The 20,611-nt window shown below is 41.1% G+C and overlaps 1 protein-coding gene across 5 annotated transcripts in view; it reads left to right on the forward strand.

The window, feature by feature from the left end:
* The window catches only part of NHSL1 (NHS like 1), a 56,059-nt gene that overhangs the window by 26,685 nt on the left and 8,763 nt on the right, over positions 1–20,611 (forward strand). Inside the window, exons 4-8 of one of the 5 annotated variants that reach the window (XM_018078300.3) lie at positions 1,572–1,764; positions 6,514–6,645; positions 15,457–18,876; positions 19,421–19,550; positions 19,958–20,009. In XM_018078300.3, coding sequence (XP_017933789.3) covers positions 1,572–1,764; positions 6,514–6,645; positions 15,457–18,876; positions 19,421–19,550; positions 19,958–20,009 — 3,927 coding nt within the window. The remainder of the gene's footprint in view (positions 1–1,571; positions 1,765–6,513; positions 6,646–15,456; positions 18,877–19,420; positions 19,551–19,957; positions 20,010–20,611) is intronic. The other 4 variants (XM_018078296.3, XM_018078297.3, XM_018078298.3 and 1 more) reach the window with 4 other exon arrangements.

Consider the following 20,611-nt stretch of genomic DNA (forward strand, 5'->3'; position numbering starts at 1 on the left):
TTATTTATAAACACTGGGAATTCCTCGTAGTAACAGGAAGAAAATTAAAATCAGAAACGATAAACAGCGTTTGTGGCACAGTGTTTGGGCATGTCTTTTGTATAGCTCTCAGCTTCTAGAGAAAACAGATCGCTTAGACTGAACACCCACAACAATTAAAAAAAAAAAATCCATCTGTTATAAATAGCTGTAATCTTTCTTTCCTTGCCTGTGTACAGCAGTGAGAGAGGGAGAAGAAGTGGTTTGGTACTGACAATCCTATTTCAAGTAGTATTTGGCTCTCCAAAAAGAGAGAGGAATAAAGAAAAGAGGGTGGAAGGACTGTAATTCTGGTCTGGTGGTAGGGAGGGAGGTCCCAAAGCCAACACCTCTGAAGCAGAGGAGTCAGCAGAGATCTCTGCTAGTGCTGCAGCTGCTGTGCAACTCCTCTTCCATGGTTTTCTTCTCTTTTGTTTTGCCTGGAGGCAGAAGGAGACTGAGGTTGGTTTTCCTTCAGGTCTTCCTTCCTCTCCTGCTTCTGAAATTCCCTGGAGTGCCTAGCTGGCAGGAGTGGGGAGGAGAGAAGGCTGATTCTCTTGGATTTACTTGGCATTTAGGACCACTTGTGAGAAGCCCCAGCAATGTCTTCTGTGTGCCCTGAATCTGCCTGCCCTCAGTGTTTGTCATGGACTAGTACTGTCCTGTCAGTAAAAAGCTGTATTATGGCTTTCTCTGCCATTACTGGCATGCAGGCAAGGACCTTGTAATGAAAACAGATTTTCTCCCCAAAAGGAAATGGCTTTTTTGGCTTTTAACTTTGGCGGAGGGATTTGCACAAGCTGTTGCAACCACTCTTTGTGGTGCAGAAAGTTTTTTGTTTCGTTGGTTGGGTTTCTTTTGAAGTAAAACACATCACAAAATAGAAATCTGCCACTTTGAGAAGGACCGACTTTTAAAATGACCACTCTGTGGCTACTGGTAATGTTAACTGCTTCACCTCTGAAAAACAGGTAACCCCTTGAACTGTGGCAAGTTTCTCCAAGACCAAAGTTATTCTTGCTACCTCGCTGATCAAAGGCTGATGGTTTTGTGGACTGTGTTGATTGGCTCTTTTACTGAGCTCTACTATAAAGTGAGAGGCTTCTTTTGTATCCTTACAGCCTAGTGCAGCTGGAGCAAAGCAGTGCTCAAATCTCGTCTTCCTAATAGGGCACGGGGAGGTGAAAGAGGAAAGGAAGGCAAACCTGGGTGCAGGGAGAGAGGGGTTCATCACTCCAAGAATTAGTCAATGTGTAAGGTAATATACTGTGCTTTGCTATGCTCGAGATCACTCTTTTCTCTCTCATTGGTATGTATTCCTTAAACTGGTCAGATGCCTGGAATAAATACAATCTAGGTATTTTGTTGTGTGTTACTTTTTTACATGTTTTTAAAATTGCTCTTTATGTAGGTCGAAGTGTGATATTTGAAAGGGTGTGTTTTGCTCCACAAGTAATTGTGCCGACTGCAGCAGCAACACCTTAGCAATACCATAGTTCTACTTTTCTTTAGCAGTGATAAACTTACATTGTTGCATGTATTTCTGTTTGTAGTGTCCTGTCTCTCCCCCTGAAGAGGAAAAGCTTATTACCATCAAAAGGCCTAAAAGTCCAGCTTCAAATGAGTTATCAGATATCAACACCCAAACCAACTGGACTAAGTCACTCCCACTGCCAACTCCAGAAGAGAAAATGCGACAACAAGCACAGGCCGTTCAAACAGATGTGGTTCCTATTAATGTGACTGGTAGGCTTTTAATTTCAGTAATTGCATTACACTGATGAGGGAGGGAAGGAATAAAAGGGGATCCATACAGTTGGCTAGTATTTTGACACTTGTATATTTGATGTGTGAATTTTAAATTACTGACTACACCTTTCTGTGAAAACAGTGTTCTGCGTTAAATAGTGTCTCTGAACTTCATTAGAAAATGTCAAAATCCCTTAAAATTATCATTAATGGAGATAGTCTACACTATGTGGGCTTGAAACGGCATTAGACATTCATGAAATACAAGAAGAGGACTGATAAATAGCACTATTTTGCTGTGGAATGCACTGAGGATATGTAACGGAAAATCATGTTTTATCCGATGCTAATGATATTTCAGGATTTTCTTCTAGGAATTTTATATAAGGAAAGTTATCAGGGACTTCTGTATTCCAAAGACTAAATGTTACAAAAATCAAGAAAAAACCTCTTGGATCTTATTTTTATCTGCAACAAGAGGTTTAGTGATCAAGGAGAGTAAGGTTAGAACAGCAAAAGTTAATGAGGCTACACCTTTGAGCAAGAGTCTCGGTAAGACACTCCACTTACATAACCATAGTCCACATTTTCTTGTTATGAACTATGTATTCATTTTGAAAATGCTCTTTGGTTTTACAGTTGCTGAACTCTCACTCTGTTGAAGTTAAATTACGTTAAAGCCTAATGCTGAAGAGATACTTTGTTGTGTGTAAAATGGACTTTCTGTGAAAGATAGAATTATCCCTTCAATTTAATAACCCCTCTTTTTCTGCACAGCATCAAGATTGTCTATTATTAGTTAATTCAAATAACTGACCGCTTGCCTGCCAAAACCAGGATGATACTCAACATCCAATTTATTTCAAATGCCATATGGCACGTTCTGACTCCACGCTTACTCTGACAATCAATAACTTGCAATGTTTGACTTTCTTTTGAAAGTAAATTAGGTTCTCTTTCCCTGTCTTTTTCACCTGTACTTTTATAAACTAGTATTTTAAATAGTATTCTTCAATAGTATTTAAATATTTTAATAGTACAGGAGCAGGACTTCCGTAACAAACATTAGCAAGCTTGGAGAAATCAACTAGAAGTGTTTACTTAAATAGCAGAAAATATTAGAAATAAACATCAGGAAGACAATAGAAAATTATGAACACCCCATGTCTGGAAATTTAATAGAAGGAAAATAAATGCAGTGCTGAAATGTTACTGGGCCAGTTGGCATTGTATAGGGAATTTAGGATACTGGTGCAGAAGGCCGAGTTAGGGGAACAATGGATAATCTGACATAATCAATAAGCTTGAGTAGGGTTTAGATATTGTGACAGCAGGAACAGGGTATATTTAGAGAAACAGTAATCTGCTGTCTGACTTAATGACCCTGTGTACCGCAAAATATAGGGGGGAAGTAAACAGATGGAAAGAAGAATGAGGTAAAAGGATCAAATAGCTGATAGATTTAATTCAGCATCATTGGGAATGTTACCTACCGTGTTTGGATAAATTACGCTTGTGACTTCAACCAGCATAATTCAGCTGGCGTAGCAAACCTTGTGTCCCCTGAATTGTTCAGCTAGCACTCAAAAAACTCAGCGGTTCCCAACTTTCCTGATTGGAATGGTGCACGTGCATATTATGCCTCACCTTTCTGGAGTGTGTGGTTGAGCATTTATTCCCTTATAAGCATGATAATCGGAACAGATAGAAGAGGAGGGCAGTAAAGGAAGACTGCTGTTGCAGCATGTGGACTGGTCTCCAGGATCCACCATTCCTTTTCCCTTGAAATAATTATATTGCTACTGTGAAACAAGGCAAACAACATGAACCACACACAACATACAGAAAAAGCTGCTGTCCTTGTTCCTCTTTAAAAAGTCACAATCTGCTCCCCTCCTCTGCTCTCCCACACACTGAGTAATTTTATTTTGTGAAGTTTCTTATGTTACTGCATGAGGCAGAAAAAAAACTGACGAAAACTTCTGTGCTGTTTTTTCAATGTGCCGTGGAACAAACCATTGAGGATATTTGTTTTGATTTGGCTTTTTCCTTCACATACTCTTTTTCTTGCTCTCCCAGAGGAGAGTTCAGAAAACTTCCAATTTATTACTTGTGGCATGAAATAAAAGGTTAACCTCTGAAGCAATTGCCAGCAATAACCCGCTGGCAATTGATAACGTTTTCAGCAGTGCATTAGTAATGATTCTCCTACAATGGCCTCTCACGTGGCTGTGCAATAAATGCTACATCAGTTCAGTTTTGGGGCTCTTTGGTGAACAGATTGCAACTAATATAGTAGTCGTAAAAATCTGTTGGATAGCCTGAAGGTGCAGGGGCATTGCATTAGGCTGACAAGTTGCTGGCTAGACATCCAGATTTGGAAGTAGTTTCAGTCTTTGGGAGTGCCTGGGCTGAACTTTATTCTGACCTGGAAGGGGTTGGACTGAATTTTCAGCGGTGGCCAGTCTTTGCTTTTACATATCTTGTGGCTTAAAAGATGTATAATGGTGTCTGTTCTTGTGGGTTTTCCAGAACTAACTTTCTTTACACATGGAGGAGTCTGATAATGGTGGAGGTGCTCAGTGCCAGGCTGGATCCTGCAAAACATTTAAGCATTTGCTTGAATCCAGCTTAACTGACTTCAGTGAGATTTAAGCGCACTTAAATGTTTTCAGTGAATCCAAGGAAAACAGTGTACTACTTGAGGGACAACTGAGTAAAGAGGATAAGGAACACCTAGTCGGTTTGTGACAAACCTGTAACAGAAGGAGAAAAGTATTCTTATATCTGTAAAACATATTTAACATTAACATTGATATTTTCCAAAACAAAATGAAGAAGGAAAAAAAGACTGAGACATTCTGATTTTGCTTATTGGATTTCATTGAAGCTGCTACTTTGAAATTCTACAAATTTGTGTAGTGCCCTTTGTGTATCAAAATCCGTTGAAGACAGATTGGTTGGGTTAGCTCTTAGGTAACTCATTGGAAGAAGTTACTGTGGATCAGCAACATTTCCCTATGGCCATCTGGTTTGTGCTGTCTGAGGCTTCATATAAAAGACTCGCTCCTTGTTTGCACCCTCTAATTATCACTTATATCACCATCTCAGGCATAATTGTTGGCCTTTGAATGGATAAAGATATGTTCAGAGATGCAAAACTTTCTCCTTCAAATTCTTTAGATTTGTTATAGTGTGCCATGCAGAATAAGCTAATGTCCTGACCCTGGCCACAGATGGGTCCTAACATCCTCGTAGTCCCCAGTGGATAGTCTGTCTCAATATTTCAGGGCTTCTACGAAGCCAGTGGGATCAATGATTCTAAATTTTATAGATCCCATATAGCTTCCTTCTCTGTTCATCTACCCTGACTTCAATCAATCCAAAAGTCAGATGAAACTGGCACTTCCTTGTAGCTGCAAGGATCTGCTTAGCACAACTGCAGCTCATGGTCAAGGCTATGGTCGAACAGAGTCAGTCTTTGTATTAACAACATAGTGAATGAAATCACTACATTTTTTCCTTGCCTTTTCTCCAGTCCACATGCTATACTTTAATATGTGACGGTATCTTTAACTGTTATAGAGGTAATGAGATTTTCTATGCTATGTTCATGACACACATCATACAGATGTGCAGTCAACCAGGGTTAATATTTATGACATATTTGTTACTGTGCATTAATCACTTTTTAGAGGTAAATAATTTGGTCATCGATTTTCAAAAGGAGTGTACAAAGGTAAAAAGCATATACACGTTTTTTTCTACCTTTCACTTTTAAAAGGGTCATCTAAAGGATATTTAACAGTACTTTCCTTTAAAAAGGAAAGTGACCTGTGGGGGGTCATTGTTAGATTTTTAGAAGTGACAGAGAATTAATTAACTCAGAGTCTGTAGGGAAGGTTTATCTTACTACTAGTAAAATGGCCAAATTATAAACCTCTAAACAGAAGTGAATTCCTAAAGAAAAGCTGCTTAATGATAGTGGTGCTTCTGGGTCCCATTACGATACAGCACATGGTCATTGTAAGGCTTTGTCTGGCAGCATGCACTTAGACACATTTTTTCAGCTCTTGGCATTGTTTATTTTTATAATCGTCTGTAAAGTTTCAATTTTAAGCAGCTTTCACTCTGAAATATTTATGAGTCCACAAGATCAGTTTGATCTCTGCATGATCCATAGTACTTATTTGTATTCATGTTAAAAGATCACCACCAGAAATGTGGTACACTTGACAGGTTCAGAGCAACTTGAAATGAAAAAGAAGGGTCTCATGTGATTTAATGATGGAGCTGTGCAAAGACCTAATAGCTGTTGCCAATAGCAATGTCTGTTCCTGCCATAAACCATTGTGATCTTTCATTTTCATGAGCAGATTTGCTTTTTCTGCAGCTCATTACTCCAAAATAAAATAACAAAACCTTCCAAAAACCTCTAAAGGGCCAAATTAAAGCAAAGAGTCTGTTTGCTTGTGGAATTAGAGCTGATCTCACCAAATTTGAACCGGGCTCAGGAAGTCAAAATTCCTTTTAAAACATGTAGTGCTGTAGTAGTGGATATTTGTGCCTAAAGCCTTACTGTGACAATGTGCCATATCTTCTTTCAGTGTAAACCTTCATTGTAGGACCAAGCTAACATCATTTATTAATGCCTTTTTTTCCATTTCTACAACGAAACTAGTGGAAGAAAGTGCATGTCAGTGTGCTTGGAAGTAATGTTGCTTTGCTTGTTCTACCATGTATTAGGGGAGAATTTCGACCGCCAGGCCAGCATTCGGCGGTCTCTAATTTACACAGACACGGTGGTAAGACGGCCGAAGAAAGTCAAAAGGAGAAAGACTATTACAGGAATCCCTGACAACATACAAAAGGAGCTAGGTATGGCTCATCAGAACTGTATTCCATCCACTGTTCATTGTCACTGCTTATCATTACTCGACTAATAACATTACCAGTGCTCATGAAACCAATACAGTCTGATAGCCTATTACAGTTCCAAATACGCCTGTGCTTCCTTGCCACCTCTTGCATTGGGAAATTGAGACCTTTTATCTGTTGACTTCCATCTGTTAAAGAGAATAGGGTGTTTGGAAAATGAGGTACTGGTACAATGAAAATCTGCAGGGATGTAAGATTTCTGGACTTCAGTGCTTTCCTTGAGATTTGGTCCTCTTCTCCAAGATGTTCACTGAAGCAAAACTGAAGTAAGCAGGCATTTTGGCTTGTGAATAATTACTTAGAATGAATTACTTATTAATTAATTACTTTATGAGAATAATTACTTAGAATTACTTCCTGAATCTGCCGAAAGTTGCATCAAGAGGGAAAGACTTATTTTTCAGTTCAGTTTTGATCAGTTTTAATTGGCGACTCCTTAAGTATCAATGTTATTTGATTGGAAACAATTTACACGGGCTTATTAGCTATTGCATATATTCCAAAGGAAAAATACCTACTCAGTCACATTTACGCTACCTCAGACAGTTCTCTTTCACACACAGTAGCAGACATAAATTCAAAGCTGATGAAGCAGTCTGAATTTTGGCAGAACTTTCAGACACTTTTTGCGGAACTCTTTGATTTAAATCTGGTCATTTTTGCTTATTCTTTAAAAAGTTAATTTAGTTATTCAGTTTTTCCCAGGTGATAACTTCACAGATCAAATTATGCTCCCCTCTTTTTTTTTTGGTAGAGGAAGAATGTCTTTTAAAATAGTGTAGCAGAACATAATTTTTGGTGCTATATGTGTGAAATTGTCTCATATATTGATGGTTTCTGTAAGTTTTACTACCTTGCATTTTGCATCCATTTCTTTTTTAATTATGGTTTCAATTCTTTGTTCTTTGTCTAGATTTTTCAAAAGGAGAGGCAAAAATATGTAACTTGTCTGGATGGGTTTGAAATGAGCTAGAGGGCCAGGCATAGAGAAAACCAAGAAACAAACAGTTACTTGAAGAGCAGTTTGTGAGTGGAACTGTGCTCCTTTGGCATCTGTAATGAAAGAGTGCCCTGCCATGGGAATCCTCTGCCTCAAGAAAACATTTACAAAACTGAGAGATTATATTTGTGACCACTTCAGACAGATGTTTGATGCTTGAAAACATCAACTGTAGTTTTACTTGGTGGAGTAAACTGAGATTGCAGTTGCCATCTATCCTAAAAAGAATTCTTCAGTTAATATCTTAAAAGAATTTCGTAGCATTTGCCAATCTGCTCACTAAGAGTGACAAGTTTTATGTCTTGATTTTGGTCTTTCATCTCTGTGCTGAGCACGTTTCATGCTGCGCTGCTTGAAGATTTTCCTCGCCTTCTGTTTTAAGTTGTGGAAATCTCAGGGCTGGCAATATCATGCTGCAGGAGCTCTCTGGATGGTTCCCCAGCCCACAACCTGCCGGCACATAGGGCTTCAACCACGTGCCCTATGGCAGAAGTTGTCTGAGGAACTTCATGTTGCTTCTGTGGTGGTTGTAGGTCTTCCAGACAGCAAAATGTATGCCAGGAGAAATCTGTCATGGCAGTATCCATCCTGATAGCATGTTGGTTTCTACCACTAGAAACAAAGTGCACTTGAAAAGAGTGATAGTGTCTTCATCTGATACATGAGGAAACCAGGCGTGCTGCAGTGAAGTGACTTAACCAGAGTCACCCACCAGGCCACTGGCAAGGCTGGGAATAAATTAGGTCTCCCTCATCCCTGTTCAGTGTTCTTTCTGCCATTTCTCCCCTGTCACTGCAGAAATATTTCTGTAGTAGTCCATTCCCTATTTCTCTTACACTGTCCCAAAACAAACAACGAGTTGTTTTAAAACATTCCACAGTTCATTTGATCGGAACAAGGATCTGGACTAAACTCCAAATCAAGCAATTGCATTATGCCTATTGACATTCTCCCTGTGGTTTCAGCTGAATAAATCTCTTTGTTTCTCCCCTAAAGCATTGCTGTGAATGGTTATAATATTTACACAAAGATTAAAACCCCTTGGTACACCAAAGTTGCTGCGTGCAGGCTAAATAACCAACACATACAGCACATTCTTGTTACCTCTTGTTTATCCTTCAGAAGGAAGCAGAAACTTGAGAGAACCTCAAAGCTTCAACTAGGCTTGAACTATTTTTATTTCTTGTGAGAGAGCCTGGAAGAACTTCTGCCAGGCCAAGCTGCTGGGGTTCTCCCCTGGCTGCTTTGGCTCCTTCGGAACAGAAAAGACCAAACAGAAGAGAGAGCCTGCATGACTGCTGACCTGAGGTCAGTGGACGTGGTACCCTAGTAGAATTCAGCCAGACATACTGAAAGGAGACAGTAACTGCACTCATGTGCTGAAAGTATCTTTAAACATTTCTACTTTTTAGTGTTGTAATACAGTTGTGTTTTCACAGGTGTCTTCCAGCGATGAACCAATCTGTCTGCATAGGCTGGAAACTTCTGCATACAAAATTCTGCATAAATAAAATGCAATGTGATAGATGGGATTCTGAGACAGAGTAAGAATGTGAGATGTCTACTAGTTTAGAGATGGCAGTTATTTTCTGAAGTTGTTTTTTAACAGCAGGACCCTCTCAGTACTATTTAGCAGGATGACGCCAAAGTAAGAGGAGAAGGCAAAGCATTCTTCTTTCTGCCAAACACAACAATGAAAAAAATTAGTTTTGCATACTTTTGAATTACCTTCATTGTCTTACAGAACATAAATATTGTATACATATTTAATAGGAGTCAGTGTTGGATCAAAACTGCAAAAAGGGCAGGAAACTTTGAGATTATGTTATACTTCAAGTTTCTGTGCTCTCAGTTTCTCTGCTCTGTATTGCCATTATCCATCGCCTCTAGCTGTCTTTGGATGGTACCTTATATGCAAACCTGTATTATCCCCTCAGGCAAGAAGATGATTCCCAAACAGAAGCTTGGTAGAGATGAGCACCTCTCTGGGAAAAGCTGTTGCAGGCCTTGCTCATTCTTGGCTCTTGGTTATCATCAGCTCCCTTCACACGTTTCAACTCTCTGGGTGAAACAAAGGCAGCAAAGTGCCTTCACATTTCCGTGAGCCCTTCTCTGTGTCAGTGCTCTAGGGTTTGGCTCAGACTAACTTTCTTTTTGTGAAGGTACCAAGTTACCTGACTGTGTTTCTCCAGAGCTCCGCACCAGTGCAGTCCCAGACTCCATCCCTGTCTTGCAGGAGGAGCAGGTCCCAGACTTGAGTATCAGTTCCACCACAATTCAACTTCCAAATAAACATACCTCACCAAAGTGGGGGAGAGGAAAACATCTTCAGCTTTTCCACCTTTTGATTTATTCTTCTTCTGACAGTCATTTTGCTTCTCTTTAATCAAACAGAAAGTTTCTGTCCTCTTGGGTTTGAAAAATGTCTTCTAATTTTATGTTTCATGTGTACTTTCTTTGAATTATTTAAATACTTTTTTCCATCTTAAGATGTAATTCATAGTTTTTTTGGCTCTGTGATTTTTTCCCTGATCTACTTTTTTTTTTTCTTACTAACCTAAGGGTTCAAAGGGTCAGAATAATGACCTTATACAGTTTTCTTCAGCTTATTTCCCTACCTCACGTTTTCAGTGGCTCACAAGGAGTTGTTACCTATAGAATCTGGTGTCAGTCTTCAGGATGGGTATGACTGACACCTTAACTGTCAGTCCTTCATTTGCTTTCTTGCAACGCAGGTCAGACCCTGGTGGTACCAGTAGGTGTCTCAGGTATCATTTGGGACTGTTGAAGCTTCTCCTTTGATGTGACTGAGAGGAAGCAATTCCATCTCAGCAACATGGGGGCGAGTAAGTCCTCCTGATTTTTGGTAACTCACCTGTTCTGCTGAAGACTTCTCTTAATTGATACTCCTTTCCAATTAGTCCCTCCAGGACTAGCAGTCACTCAAGTTATAGGTCCCACAGGTAAGAAGAGTCTCAGATATCCAGCGGTCCTGCAGAAATACCGCACATATACCCAGTTGTTCCAGACAAGTAATTCTGCACCTGCTTCAATTTGCAGCTTTAGCAGTCTTTGGAGATAATATCTCTCTTTCAGAGTTACAATGCCTTTTGACTAATACTGGTTTTACAGCTGTAGTTTTTCAACATTGTACATTCCCAGCACTATTGATCCATAGATCAGGGTGTTAGAAAGTATGCATGGGGGATGAAAGACAGAGATGCCAGGAACATAAACTTTACTAGAGGCTGTTCATTTAAATGAATAGAATCAAGAAAACTTAAGTTGCCTATATTTTCATCAAAATTCTCCCTTTCAGAGTGGCAGTGATATATGCAAGCATTCAAGATATTTTTTAGCTGGCAGTACTAGAAAGTATCACAGAATTCTCTGCAATATTTTTCTCCCCTCGGAGATTACAGATGCTTCATGGAGCACAGTAAAATTTCCTTAAAATTGTCATGAGCCAAATGTACTTGTCTTATTTCTTGTTGGGTGTCTATTAAAAATCATTTGATATGTAAGTACTGGGGTAAAACAGATTAAGAATCTCTGGGGGTTTTTTTGTAACACTGCAAGTTGTGGTGCCTGCACAGTGACTTGGTCAGGTTACTAGGTTTAGAGGAGGATTGCTAGGTGGGGCGCGGGGAGGCAATGAGAGCAACAATTCTAAAGAATGTGCCTGTGGCATAAGAGCCAAGTGCTTATATTAGAAATGATTAGTCAGAAGGGAAGAGAGATTACTTTTATACGTTAGTTGAAACAAGCATGTACTTCATGATATCTACACGTACTGTTTATCCTCTCGAACCTTCGGTTTTCTATTCTCATGTCAGTGCAGAGGACCTTTTGTCTGATTCTCTGCAGCAAGCTGCTGGTGCCACCAGGTCAGTTAGAGTCACAGGGAGTCTTCTGGTAGCTAGTACCTGGCCCTAGGGATTACATACAGACACTTTCTTTTTTCTGTTAAATTTGCAGTCAGTCTCAATCCCTATCATCTCTCATGAGCAATACCACTTAACTACCAGAGTCAGGGAGAACTGGTGTAACCTGTATATGCCTATCTTTGACCAAGAGCTTGGAGCTAAAGTAAGCACTTGAACCTCCTCTCTGTGCTTCCATGCAAAACTTGTTCCATATGTTGCATGTTTGACTTGTGCCAGATAATGAGGTGTTCTTCACATGCTGCTGGAGTCCACACTGAACATGTGTGTTAGGGAAGAGCATTTATCCTAGGAGATATTGTCAACATAGTAGGGTAATAGAAAGGAGTGTAGATACAGGTACCCTGTGGCGGACATAGCAGGGCTGGTGGACACAGGATAATATAAAATGCAGACATGATAACAATTACTTTGAACCACATTTATCACATACCAATTTACAGCCACTTCTGACTTCATAATGTTCAGCATCTGTAACCTGATGTCCAGTTCTGCAGTATTTTTTTACTGCTGTCTGCTCAGACATCACCCCTGCAACTAGATGGACTTTTTTCTTTAAAAGCTCTGATTCAGTGCAAGAATTTTGGTGTTGTAGAAATCTGTTTTCTTACTGCTATTTATTTAAGCAGATATTTTCTGAGAAACATAGCATTATCAGTGTAATCAGTCAATTAAAGGTTTGAGCTGCCCTTAGAATTGGATTATTTGCTTTCTAGCTGCAGTAGCAACAAAGGTGGTTTGATTTTAAGGGTTTTTGAAAATCCTTGCTTTTCAATATTACTCTGGAAGCAAGTTAGGGTTCTACATTGCATTTGTAAATTGCAAATACTCCTTGCTACCCTCCTCTGAATTCCACTAAAATCATAAAACCGTCAACATTTTAAGAGTATACCTGAGTCTTTAATGTTCATTTGGTTGGTTTTTGAACCATTTTCCCCTGCAGATTTCCATTGTCCCTCTTCAGGAAATGGAACAGTAAAAAGAGCAATTGCTGTGTTATAAAGGGCAAGTAAATCCTCACAGCTTTGCATGAGGTTGTGCATACATATAAAGTCAAAACCAAAGCTGAAACAACTTAAGAATATGCTGCATTTCTACCAAAAATATTTAAAACCTCAAAGTCGTCTTCTTGTAATAACAACAGCCATGAAAAATCCCTTCCCTGACCATATCCCATAAAATGATTGAAGGATATAGCCCTGTATTTTATACTGAGGCTGGGCTGTCTTGCTCTCTCTGAATGCTGTATTTATTTGGGTTCTGAATAATTCTAATTATAAGAGATCTTTCACTGGTGCAAATACTTGCCCTGACAGGCTTCCCTCCAGTATTGAGGTTGTAAACATTTACTGGTATTGAGTCAATTTATGCAGTTCCCCAGAGCATATTAGGCTGGACCCTAAATTACATAAATTCTGGTAACACAGGGTTAGCACTGGTTCTCAGCAGCATTCTGAGGTGTGTTGTTCATGCTGCCCTCTTCTTAGTGTGCTCCTCCAGCACTGCTCTAGCTGGGACCAACCACCAGTCTCCAGGCTCTGTTGGGGCATGTGTGCCAAGGGATGAGGCAGGAACTGCTCCCCAAGACGTTGCCATCATTGGCATCTTTTATTCAGTGGCGTAGATACAGCACCATTAAGTTTGTATTTCAGCTTTCGCTGTGCATTTGCCATGAGTAGTATGTCCCAATAAGTGCATTCTAACACTCCTGGTTTTGAAAGGAGGAAAAGGGCAGGTTGGCAAGTCCAGCATCATTCCACTTTGCCATTTACCTTCCCTAGCAGTAATATTTTAAACAAGCATAAATCACCCATCTGCGTTACACTACTTGTGAAACAGAGTGCGTTTCACTTCCTCTGTGAATACAGACATACCACATACTGAAGTGAGGTGCTCTCAGCCACAGGTCAGTATGTAGCAGTGTTAGATACTCGTTGTAGTGCTGACAGCTCTGTTTTCCACCAGCCCCATCCTTCTGTCTTGTCTACGTGTGCGTATTTGTGTGCATGTGTGTATTTCACAGTGACAGAAGAAGAAAAATATCCCATCTCTTTGGTTATTTATATATCTTGGTATGCAGATTTTTTTACTGGATACTTTTAATTGGCTCACAGTGATGTCATGGTTCCAGAAACATTCATAATGTCTACTTTGACTTTTTTCTCTCTCTCAACCAAAGATGTACACTGATTCTGTAGAAAAAAAATAACCTGGAAATTAAAATTATTTTTCTTACTGTACAGTTCTTAATAACTGTGTACAGAATATGCAAATCCCTCTCTTGGTCGGCTGCAGTCATCCATCTGTTCTGACAGTATCTCGTATTAGATTATCCAAGACATTTGCCAGCATCTATCTTTCTAGCAAACCTCTACCAAAAGCAGAAAGAGGCTGCATTTTCATGAGAACAAGAGAGTCTACACAAAGCAAACTAACTAGGCTTCAAGCTGCTAAAAGACTACTTATGTGCCTGGAGAAAAGAAGTAAACAATCCTTTTTGTGTGGTGTGCTGCTTTAACTGTAGCGTTTTCAGAGACCTCTTTTTCTTATCCTAAATGCCTCTTTTGCCTGCCAAGAATAAGGATAATTAAATGTCCTTTAAGTGGTGTTTAAAGCTGCATGATAAGAATACCTATCCTCCAGATGCAGTTCCCTGTAGTAAATACGAAAGGAGAACAGTCCTATCAGGCATGCCACTTCATTACTCCTGAGACTAGCTAAGGTGGAGACTTGAAATAACCAATTTTCCCCCGCAGTGACATATGCAGCATCCTTACCAGCATCTCCAGCAGCACGCCTGCCTCTCTATTGCTATTTATACAGCAACGCAACTGAATTCAAAAGCAGCAGCCTTACACGGACTAATTTTAAAGCAGTGCTCTGGTTCGTGATTTTAAAAGGCTGCTACCAATAAAATTGTAAATTTAACAGAACCCTGGAGTCCTTTCTACCGACCCAGCGATTATTATATTTTGAACTAAAACTGGTTTTCCATTGTCCTCAAAGTTGTCAATATATGGTTATTCATTCTTTTAGAAAAAGCACACTTATTTTTGTTTCCTGATGGTGTTGAGGATGAGATGACCATCAGTACCAGCTTTTCCCCACTTCTTAGAGTTTTTCCTGTAAGATAACTAGAGAGTATTTGTAAGGAGAACTGTTATTTAATGATTTTCTTTGCAGTGTTGTATAATGTTTATATATAAGTATTGTTGTAGTGTACGTATTATTTGTGGTAAAACAATGCATGTTTCCATGTTAGCCTTCTTTCAGACAAACTGCAGGACTTGGAGAGCTGTCAGTGTTCCCTGAAATTTTTTTTTCTGAAGTGTAAGGCTTGTAAAAAGCAGATCTTTTTATTCATACTAGTCTCCAGATTTCCTTCCCCTTTTCTTTATTGCATGAGGCATTAGCATGGGAACACCCTTCACGTTTCTCAGGCTTTTGTCTGTTCCTGCTGCATTGCCTACTGGAAGTCAAACAGTGCTACTTGGTTTCTGACATAACTGATTACTATGGAAATTATTACCATGTCATAAACAGAGGATTTCATGGGTCGAATGTGTGGCAGGAGCACAGACGATTCTGTAAGCAAGAGAGGTTCCTGGTAATAATGAAAAAGGGAAGAGAAATGCAGAAAACAGACAATGCTTGTGCAAAATCCATTGTTGCAGATTTTTCTTCAGAAGGCATAGCCTGCGGGAACGTGGGGATCAAGCAGTTTGCTGGGGAGTTTTGATTTTAAATGAGTGAGAAGATAAATGTGAGTTTGTGCTTCAAGAAATAATTATTTTATTTTGACTCCAGCAGTTGGCGCTGGCCAAAGTGATTTCCGAGGGCATTCGATGTATGTCCCAGATCACTGTTCCACACTAGGGAGACTAGACAGCTATCGCTCTGCTATGCAGCGCTCGGAAACCAAGGACACCAGCTGCCAGACGGAGGAAGTTAAAGTTGTGCCCCCTTCAATGAGAAGAATAAGAGCACAGAAAGGACAAGGCATTGCAGCCCAGATGTCTCAGTTCTCCAGCTCATCTGGAAACATGTCAGTGATGAGTGATTCTGCTGCAGTTATATTTGCTTCTCGCCCAAATAGCGACATAGGTTTTCACAGCTTGCCTCGAGTTGGTGCAAGAGTATCTCTGCAGTCCCTAGACCAGACACAGAGCATCTCTAGGCAGACGGAAGACATTGCTGGCACTTTAACTCACCAGATAAGTAAATTGCAAGTGGATGATAGCGTTGTGCATCTGAGGAATAATCCCACGATGGGGACACTGTCGAGGCCAAAGTCTCAAGAGGTGAGAAGCTGTGATAGTGAGAAGTCTGCAAGCCCAGCATGTGTGGTCTCTCCTCATGCCACCTACTCAACGAGCATCATACCCAATGCAACACTGTCATCCTCCTCAGAAGTTATCATTATTCATGCTGCCCAGAGTGTTGGTTCATTGGACAGTAAAATAAACAGCTCCACTGCCTACCCAAATCCAAGAGACAATCCTGTTACCAGCAGTGCAATAAGTGGGAAAGAAGACCACCACTCTTCAAGTGGTAACTGGAGTGAGAGTAGCTCCACACGTCACTCACAGACTTCAGATACCATCCCATCTAATACTGTCATGATGCTTTCTCTTGGTGACTCTGCTGTCTCTCTTAGCACTCCTGGGAATGCAGAGGCTGGGTCTCAGACCACAAGCTACAGCTGCAGGAACAATGTTGCTTTACCAAACCCTTCCCAGGACAGCGATGGTAGGAGTGAATCTAGCTATTCCGGGGAGCGAGCACAGGCAACAGTAGACAGCACAGAGCATTGGTTGTACAAGTCTTCAGAAAACAGTGAGACTCCTTCACACAAGGTGGTTTGTACCACACCAGGCTGTGCCACTCCTGGTAGCAACCTGAGCAGCAGCAGCCTGGAGAGGACATCAGTCAGGGATGATTCTACTTCTGTGTATTCTGTTGACCATGATGGTTATTACAGTTCCATGCATATGGACTCTGGGCTGAAGTCAGACATGCCATGCAATAATACTAATGGTTTTGGGAATCCCAGAGACAGTGTGATAAATGTCTTCGAAGGAAAGGAGAAGAAACAGCAGGTTGACCAGTCAGGCCAAGGTGACAAATCTCTTGCAAGAAACATCTCTCTGAAAAAGGCCAAGAAACCGCCTTTGCCACCGTCCAGAACAGACTCGCTCAGAAGGATGCCTAAGAAAAAAGTCCAATCCAGTGGACAGGTACTTGATGAAACCCTCATTGCCACCCTCCAGCATTCTCTGCAGTTAAATCTCAAGTGCAAAAATGGCAGCTCCCCTTCCCAGAGCCCCTCCAGTGATTATGAGGATCCCTGGGTGTTGCGCTCCCGCAGCCAAAGCTCGGTCAGTGCAAGCAGCAGCATGATGTCCACCACTGCTCCAAACCTTTACTCCATCTGCACAGTCACTCCCTCACAGAGTGAAACAAGTAGCATCAAGTCAGAGTATGCTGACCAGTGGGGCTATTACAGCGACTATGCCGCAGTGGCAGACGACCAGGTGAAATCCCCAGTGACCCATTCTGTCAGTACATCGTCTGCTCTCAGCGATTACAGCATCAGCCACTTCAGTGATGGCTCAAGGGCTTCTGTGCCACAAGTGCCCAGTGGGCTGGCGAAACCAAAGAGCACTTCTCCGGAGAAATCCCACCGAGTCACGTCGCCATCGAGTGGGTACTCCAGCCAGTCCAATACACCCACTGCGCTTACTCCAGTGCCTGTACTTTTAAAACCTGCATCATCAGGAAATGGGAAATCCAAGCTGAAGCCTAAAGTGCCTGAGAGGAAATCCTCTCTTCTGTCTTCAGTTTCCATGTCTTCATCCTCCACTTCTCTTTCTTCAAATACATCTACCGAAGGGAGCGTGAGTGTGAAGAAATTGGACCCCGCCCTGAGCCCTCCTCCAGATTCTGGTGCACCTCCTCTGCCACCTCCTCTTTCAACACCTCCACATTGCCCCGAACTTTCTCCTCCCCCTCCTCCTCCTCCAGCAGAAGTCATGGATTTGTCACCATTGCCAGCCTCTCCCACATTCCCCCCTCCTCCACCAGAAGCTAATGTAAATTCTTCCTTTGCTCAGACTGTCCCATGGTTACAGCAAGAAGCTTCCATCAGTTCATTCTCTTCCCCTGTTCCTCCTCCTCCTACTTGCCCCTTAGCTGTCCCACCACCAGCACCACCTCTTGATCCCAAGTTAACAAAAGGTGCAACAATATACCCACAGTATTCTTTTAAGAAACGCAACCAGGAAGATTCTTGCTACAGTCCAGTGAAACAGGCACTCAACAAGCAAGACTCATCGAGACCTGTGATGCCATTAGTAACTACCAAAGCATTGCAAATGGTGCAGTTGAGGTCTGTGAAAAAAGTGACAGAAGGTGAACCATCACCTGAATCTGCTTCTGAAGCCATGTCTGAGGAGAAGGGTACTGTAAATTCATCGTCACAGTCTTCCCTAAAGCCATCTCTCTCACTGAGACTCAGTAGCAGCTTAGGCAACGAGGAAATGAAAACTCAAGGCACTTCATTTAAAAATGCAGTTCAAACGCTGTCTCGGGGTTCTCCTCTCATTCTCTCTGATAACACACCTGCGCTTGACAGTGATCAAAAGCCTGTGAGTGCAGTAGGTCTAAAAAAGTCTTCTGAAGCCTATGCACTGGGGACAGCTACTGATGACACACCTGAGTCTTCAGTGCAGAGTGAAGACCTCCCTTCTGGCATGTCACTTCAGGGGTCACCAGCATCTCCTGACAAGGTTCAGGTCATATTGCCAAGCAAGAAACCACCTCCTATTTCTAAGAAACCTAAACTGTTCCTTGTTGTACCACCTCCACAGTTAGATCTTACAGTGGAGAAAGCAGCTGAAGTGAGTGATACTGTCAGAAGCACATCAAGTCCGACTAAGAGAGACACTGTGCTTGCACACTGCGAGGAGGCGAGAAATTGTCTTACAGATGGACTCGGTTCTAGCGAGATGGACTCTGGCAGCCTGGTTCCTGAGGGAGGAGCTGCTGGATTCACCTTCTCTGAGGCAGGGGGAGCGAATGCCTTTGTGGTACAGCCTGCTGCATCACCAGTTCAAGAAGAGCCCAGGCAGGAGGAGCAGTCTGCTTTTGATGAAGGAAGCAGTTCAGGCAGCAGCCAAGACAGCGGCAGTAATGCTGACGGGCACCTATCTCAAGAGAACGAAAGTGGTGAGTCTCTTTTCTCTGACTCTTCTTCATATACAACAGTAGCTGTTTTAAAGCAGCTGGGGAGTGAGCATGGCAATCCTAGCATTGAGGTGGGATTCTGTAGAGGAAAGAACCTCTTGTGGTTGTTATAACTAAAGGACTAAAGAAAGTTGCAGGGATCTGATTAATATTTTATGAGATTTCTTATAATTACTTTCTGACTTCTCATTGCAGACATGGAAAGAAAATGATGCTTTATCTGACTGTGCTGGTATTAAAGCATGCTATGAAAACATAGTTAGCTTTGTAAATTTTGCTTTTGCATTTCAGTGGAAACCATACAAATTTTCTTGTATTTCTTCTGCCTGTGTATGTGTGACCAAACACAAGCATTTCATGCACTGCAGTTTCCTAAGCAAATGTTGATCTGAAATCACAGTTATGACAATGGTGCACTCAGTCTCTCAGATGCTTTGCCTTAGAGGCAGCAAGGTCTGGTTTCAGGATTATATGCCTGTTGGATTCACATGATGGACTGACAGTTTTGTTCATTCTCTCTGTATAGTGGAGGTGTTTGAATCAGATACAGCAAATAGTTCATTTCTGCCAAGCTGTAGTTATGGGGAAGAGACGGATGGAGTGGCAACGCCAGCAAGACCAAGGACTACTGAAGATCTTTTTGCAGCCATTCACAGGTACTGCAGAAATTGCCCTTCCCACGCTGTCAGGGTCCGGTAGGTCTCTCAAAAATTAGTTTAACATTTACTAAAACACCCAATTGCAACAGTCATTGCTTTATGAAAAAGCACATATTTATCAGCTTTCTACTAAGGCTATATATGAAAAAGATAAGGAAAAGAACTTGCCTTTTATTGTTTTACAAATATACGTAATCCATTCTGAACTAGAAATGACCAGATTAAATCAATGTAGATTATATTATAAATATCTTGCCCCTTAAAATACCAAGTTATGTCTAGTAGTTATTGTACTGTTCTCAATCTGCCATATTAACTCTACTGTTGCTTTTTCTGTGTATCTTTTTGTTTTCATTCTTGTTCTTCTCCATCTTTTTACTCTCTTCGCTGCTTATATGGTGCAGTTTGGGACAGAGGCTCAACGCTAATGCTTCATGGCAAGCGTGGCTGAAACTGGCAAGTAACACAACATGTCAGTCATATGGCAAAACATATGGCAAACGCTGGATTATAGTTTGCCATAATCCAGCCTGAGGTCGGGTGTTTTGTGTCAAACTGGTTCATGAATGAAATGTGCAATACTGGCTCTGTTATTAATGACATTATTCATTTCCCTTGAAAACAAAATCACCCTGAACGGCAGCTAGATTTCTGTGCTGTTCACATTAGGTTCTCAAAAAGAAAAAGTAGAAAACCTCAAGCAAATAAAAGCTTTAAACCACAAAAGGAAACGTGTGCACCATTTAAACAGCACACACAGACCTTGCCTGTAGACTAGATTGGGTGTAGTTGTAGCACCATCTTGCGGCTTTGTCTTATACTGCAAACTGCAGAGGGGGTGCAGTTACTGACAATGAATGTGCTCAGCAGCTCCGTGTGGGTTTATCCAGGTGTTTAGTCAGTTTGCACATCTGTGCCCGAGTTTTGCATCAGGAATGAGGAACAGGCAGAGCAGCTGGGAGCCTGTAGCACTTTGGATGCAAATGCTATTTTTTTTCATATTTGAAACTACTCCCTTTCAGATTTTACAGAAATTGCATATATATGATACTGACTTT

Source organism: Manacus vitellinus, unplaced genomic scaffold, assembly GCF_001715985.3.
Source record: "Manacus vitellinus isolate BGI_N305 unplaced genomic scaffold, ASM171598v3 scaffold_4_pilon, whole genome shotgun sequence".
Taxonomy (NCBI): Eukaryota; Metazoa; Chordata; class Aves; order Passeriformes; family Pipridae; genus Manacus; species Manacus vitellinus.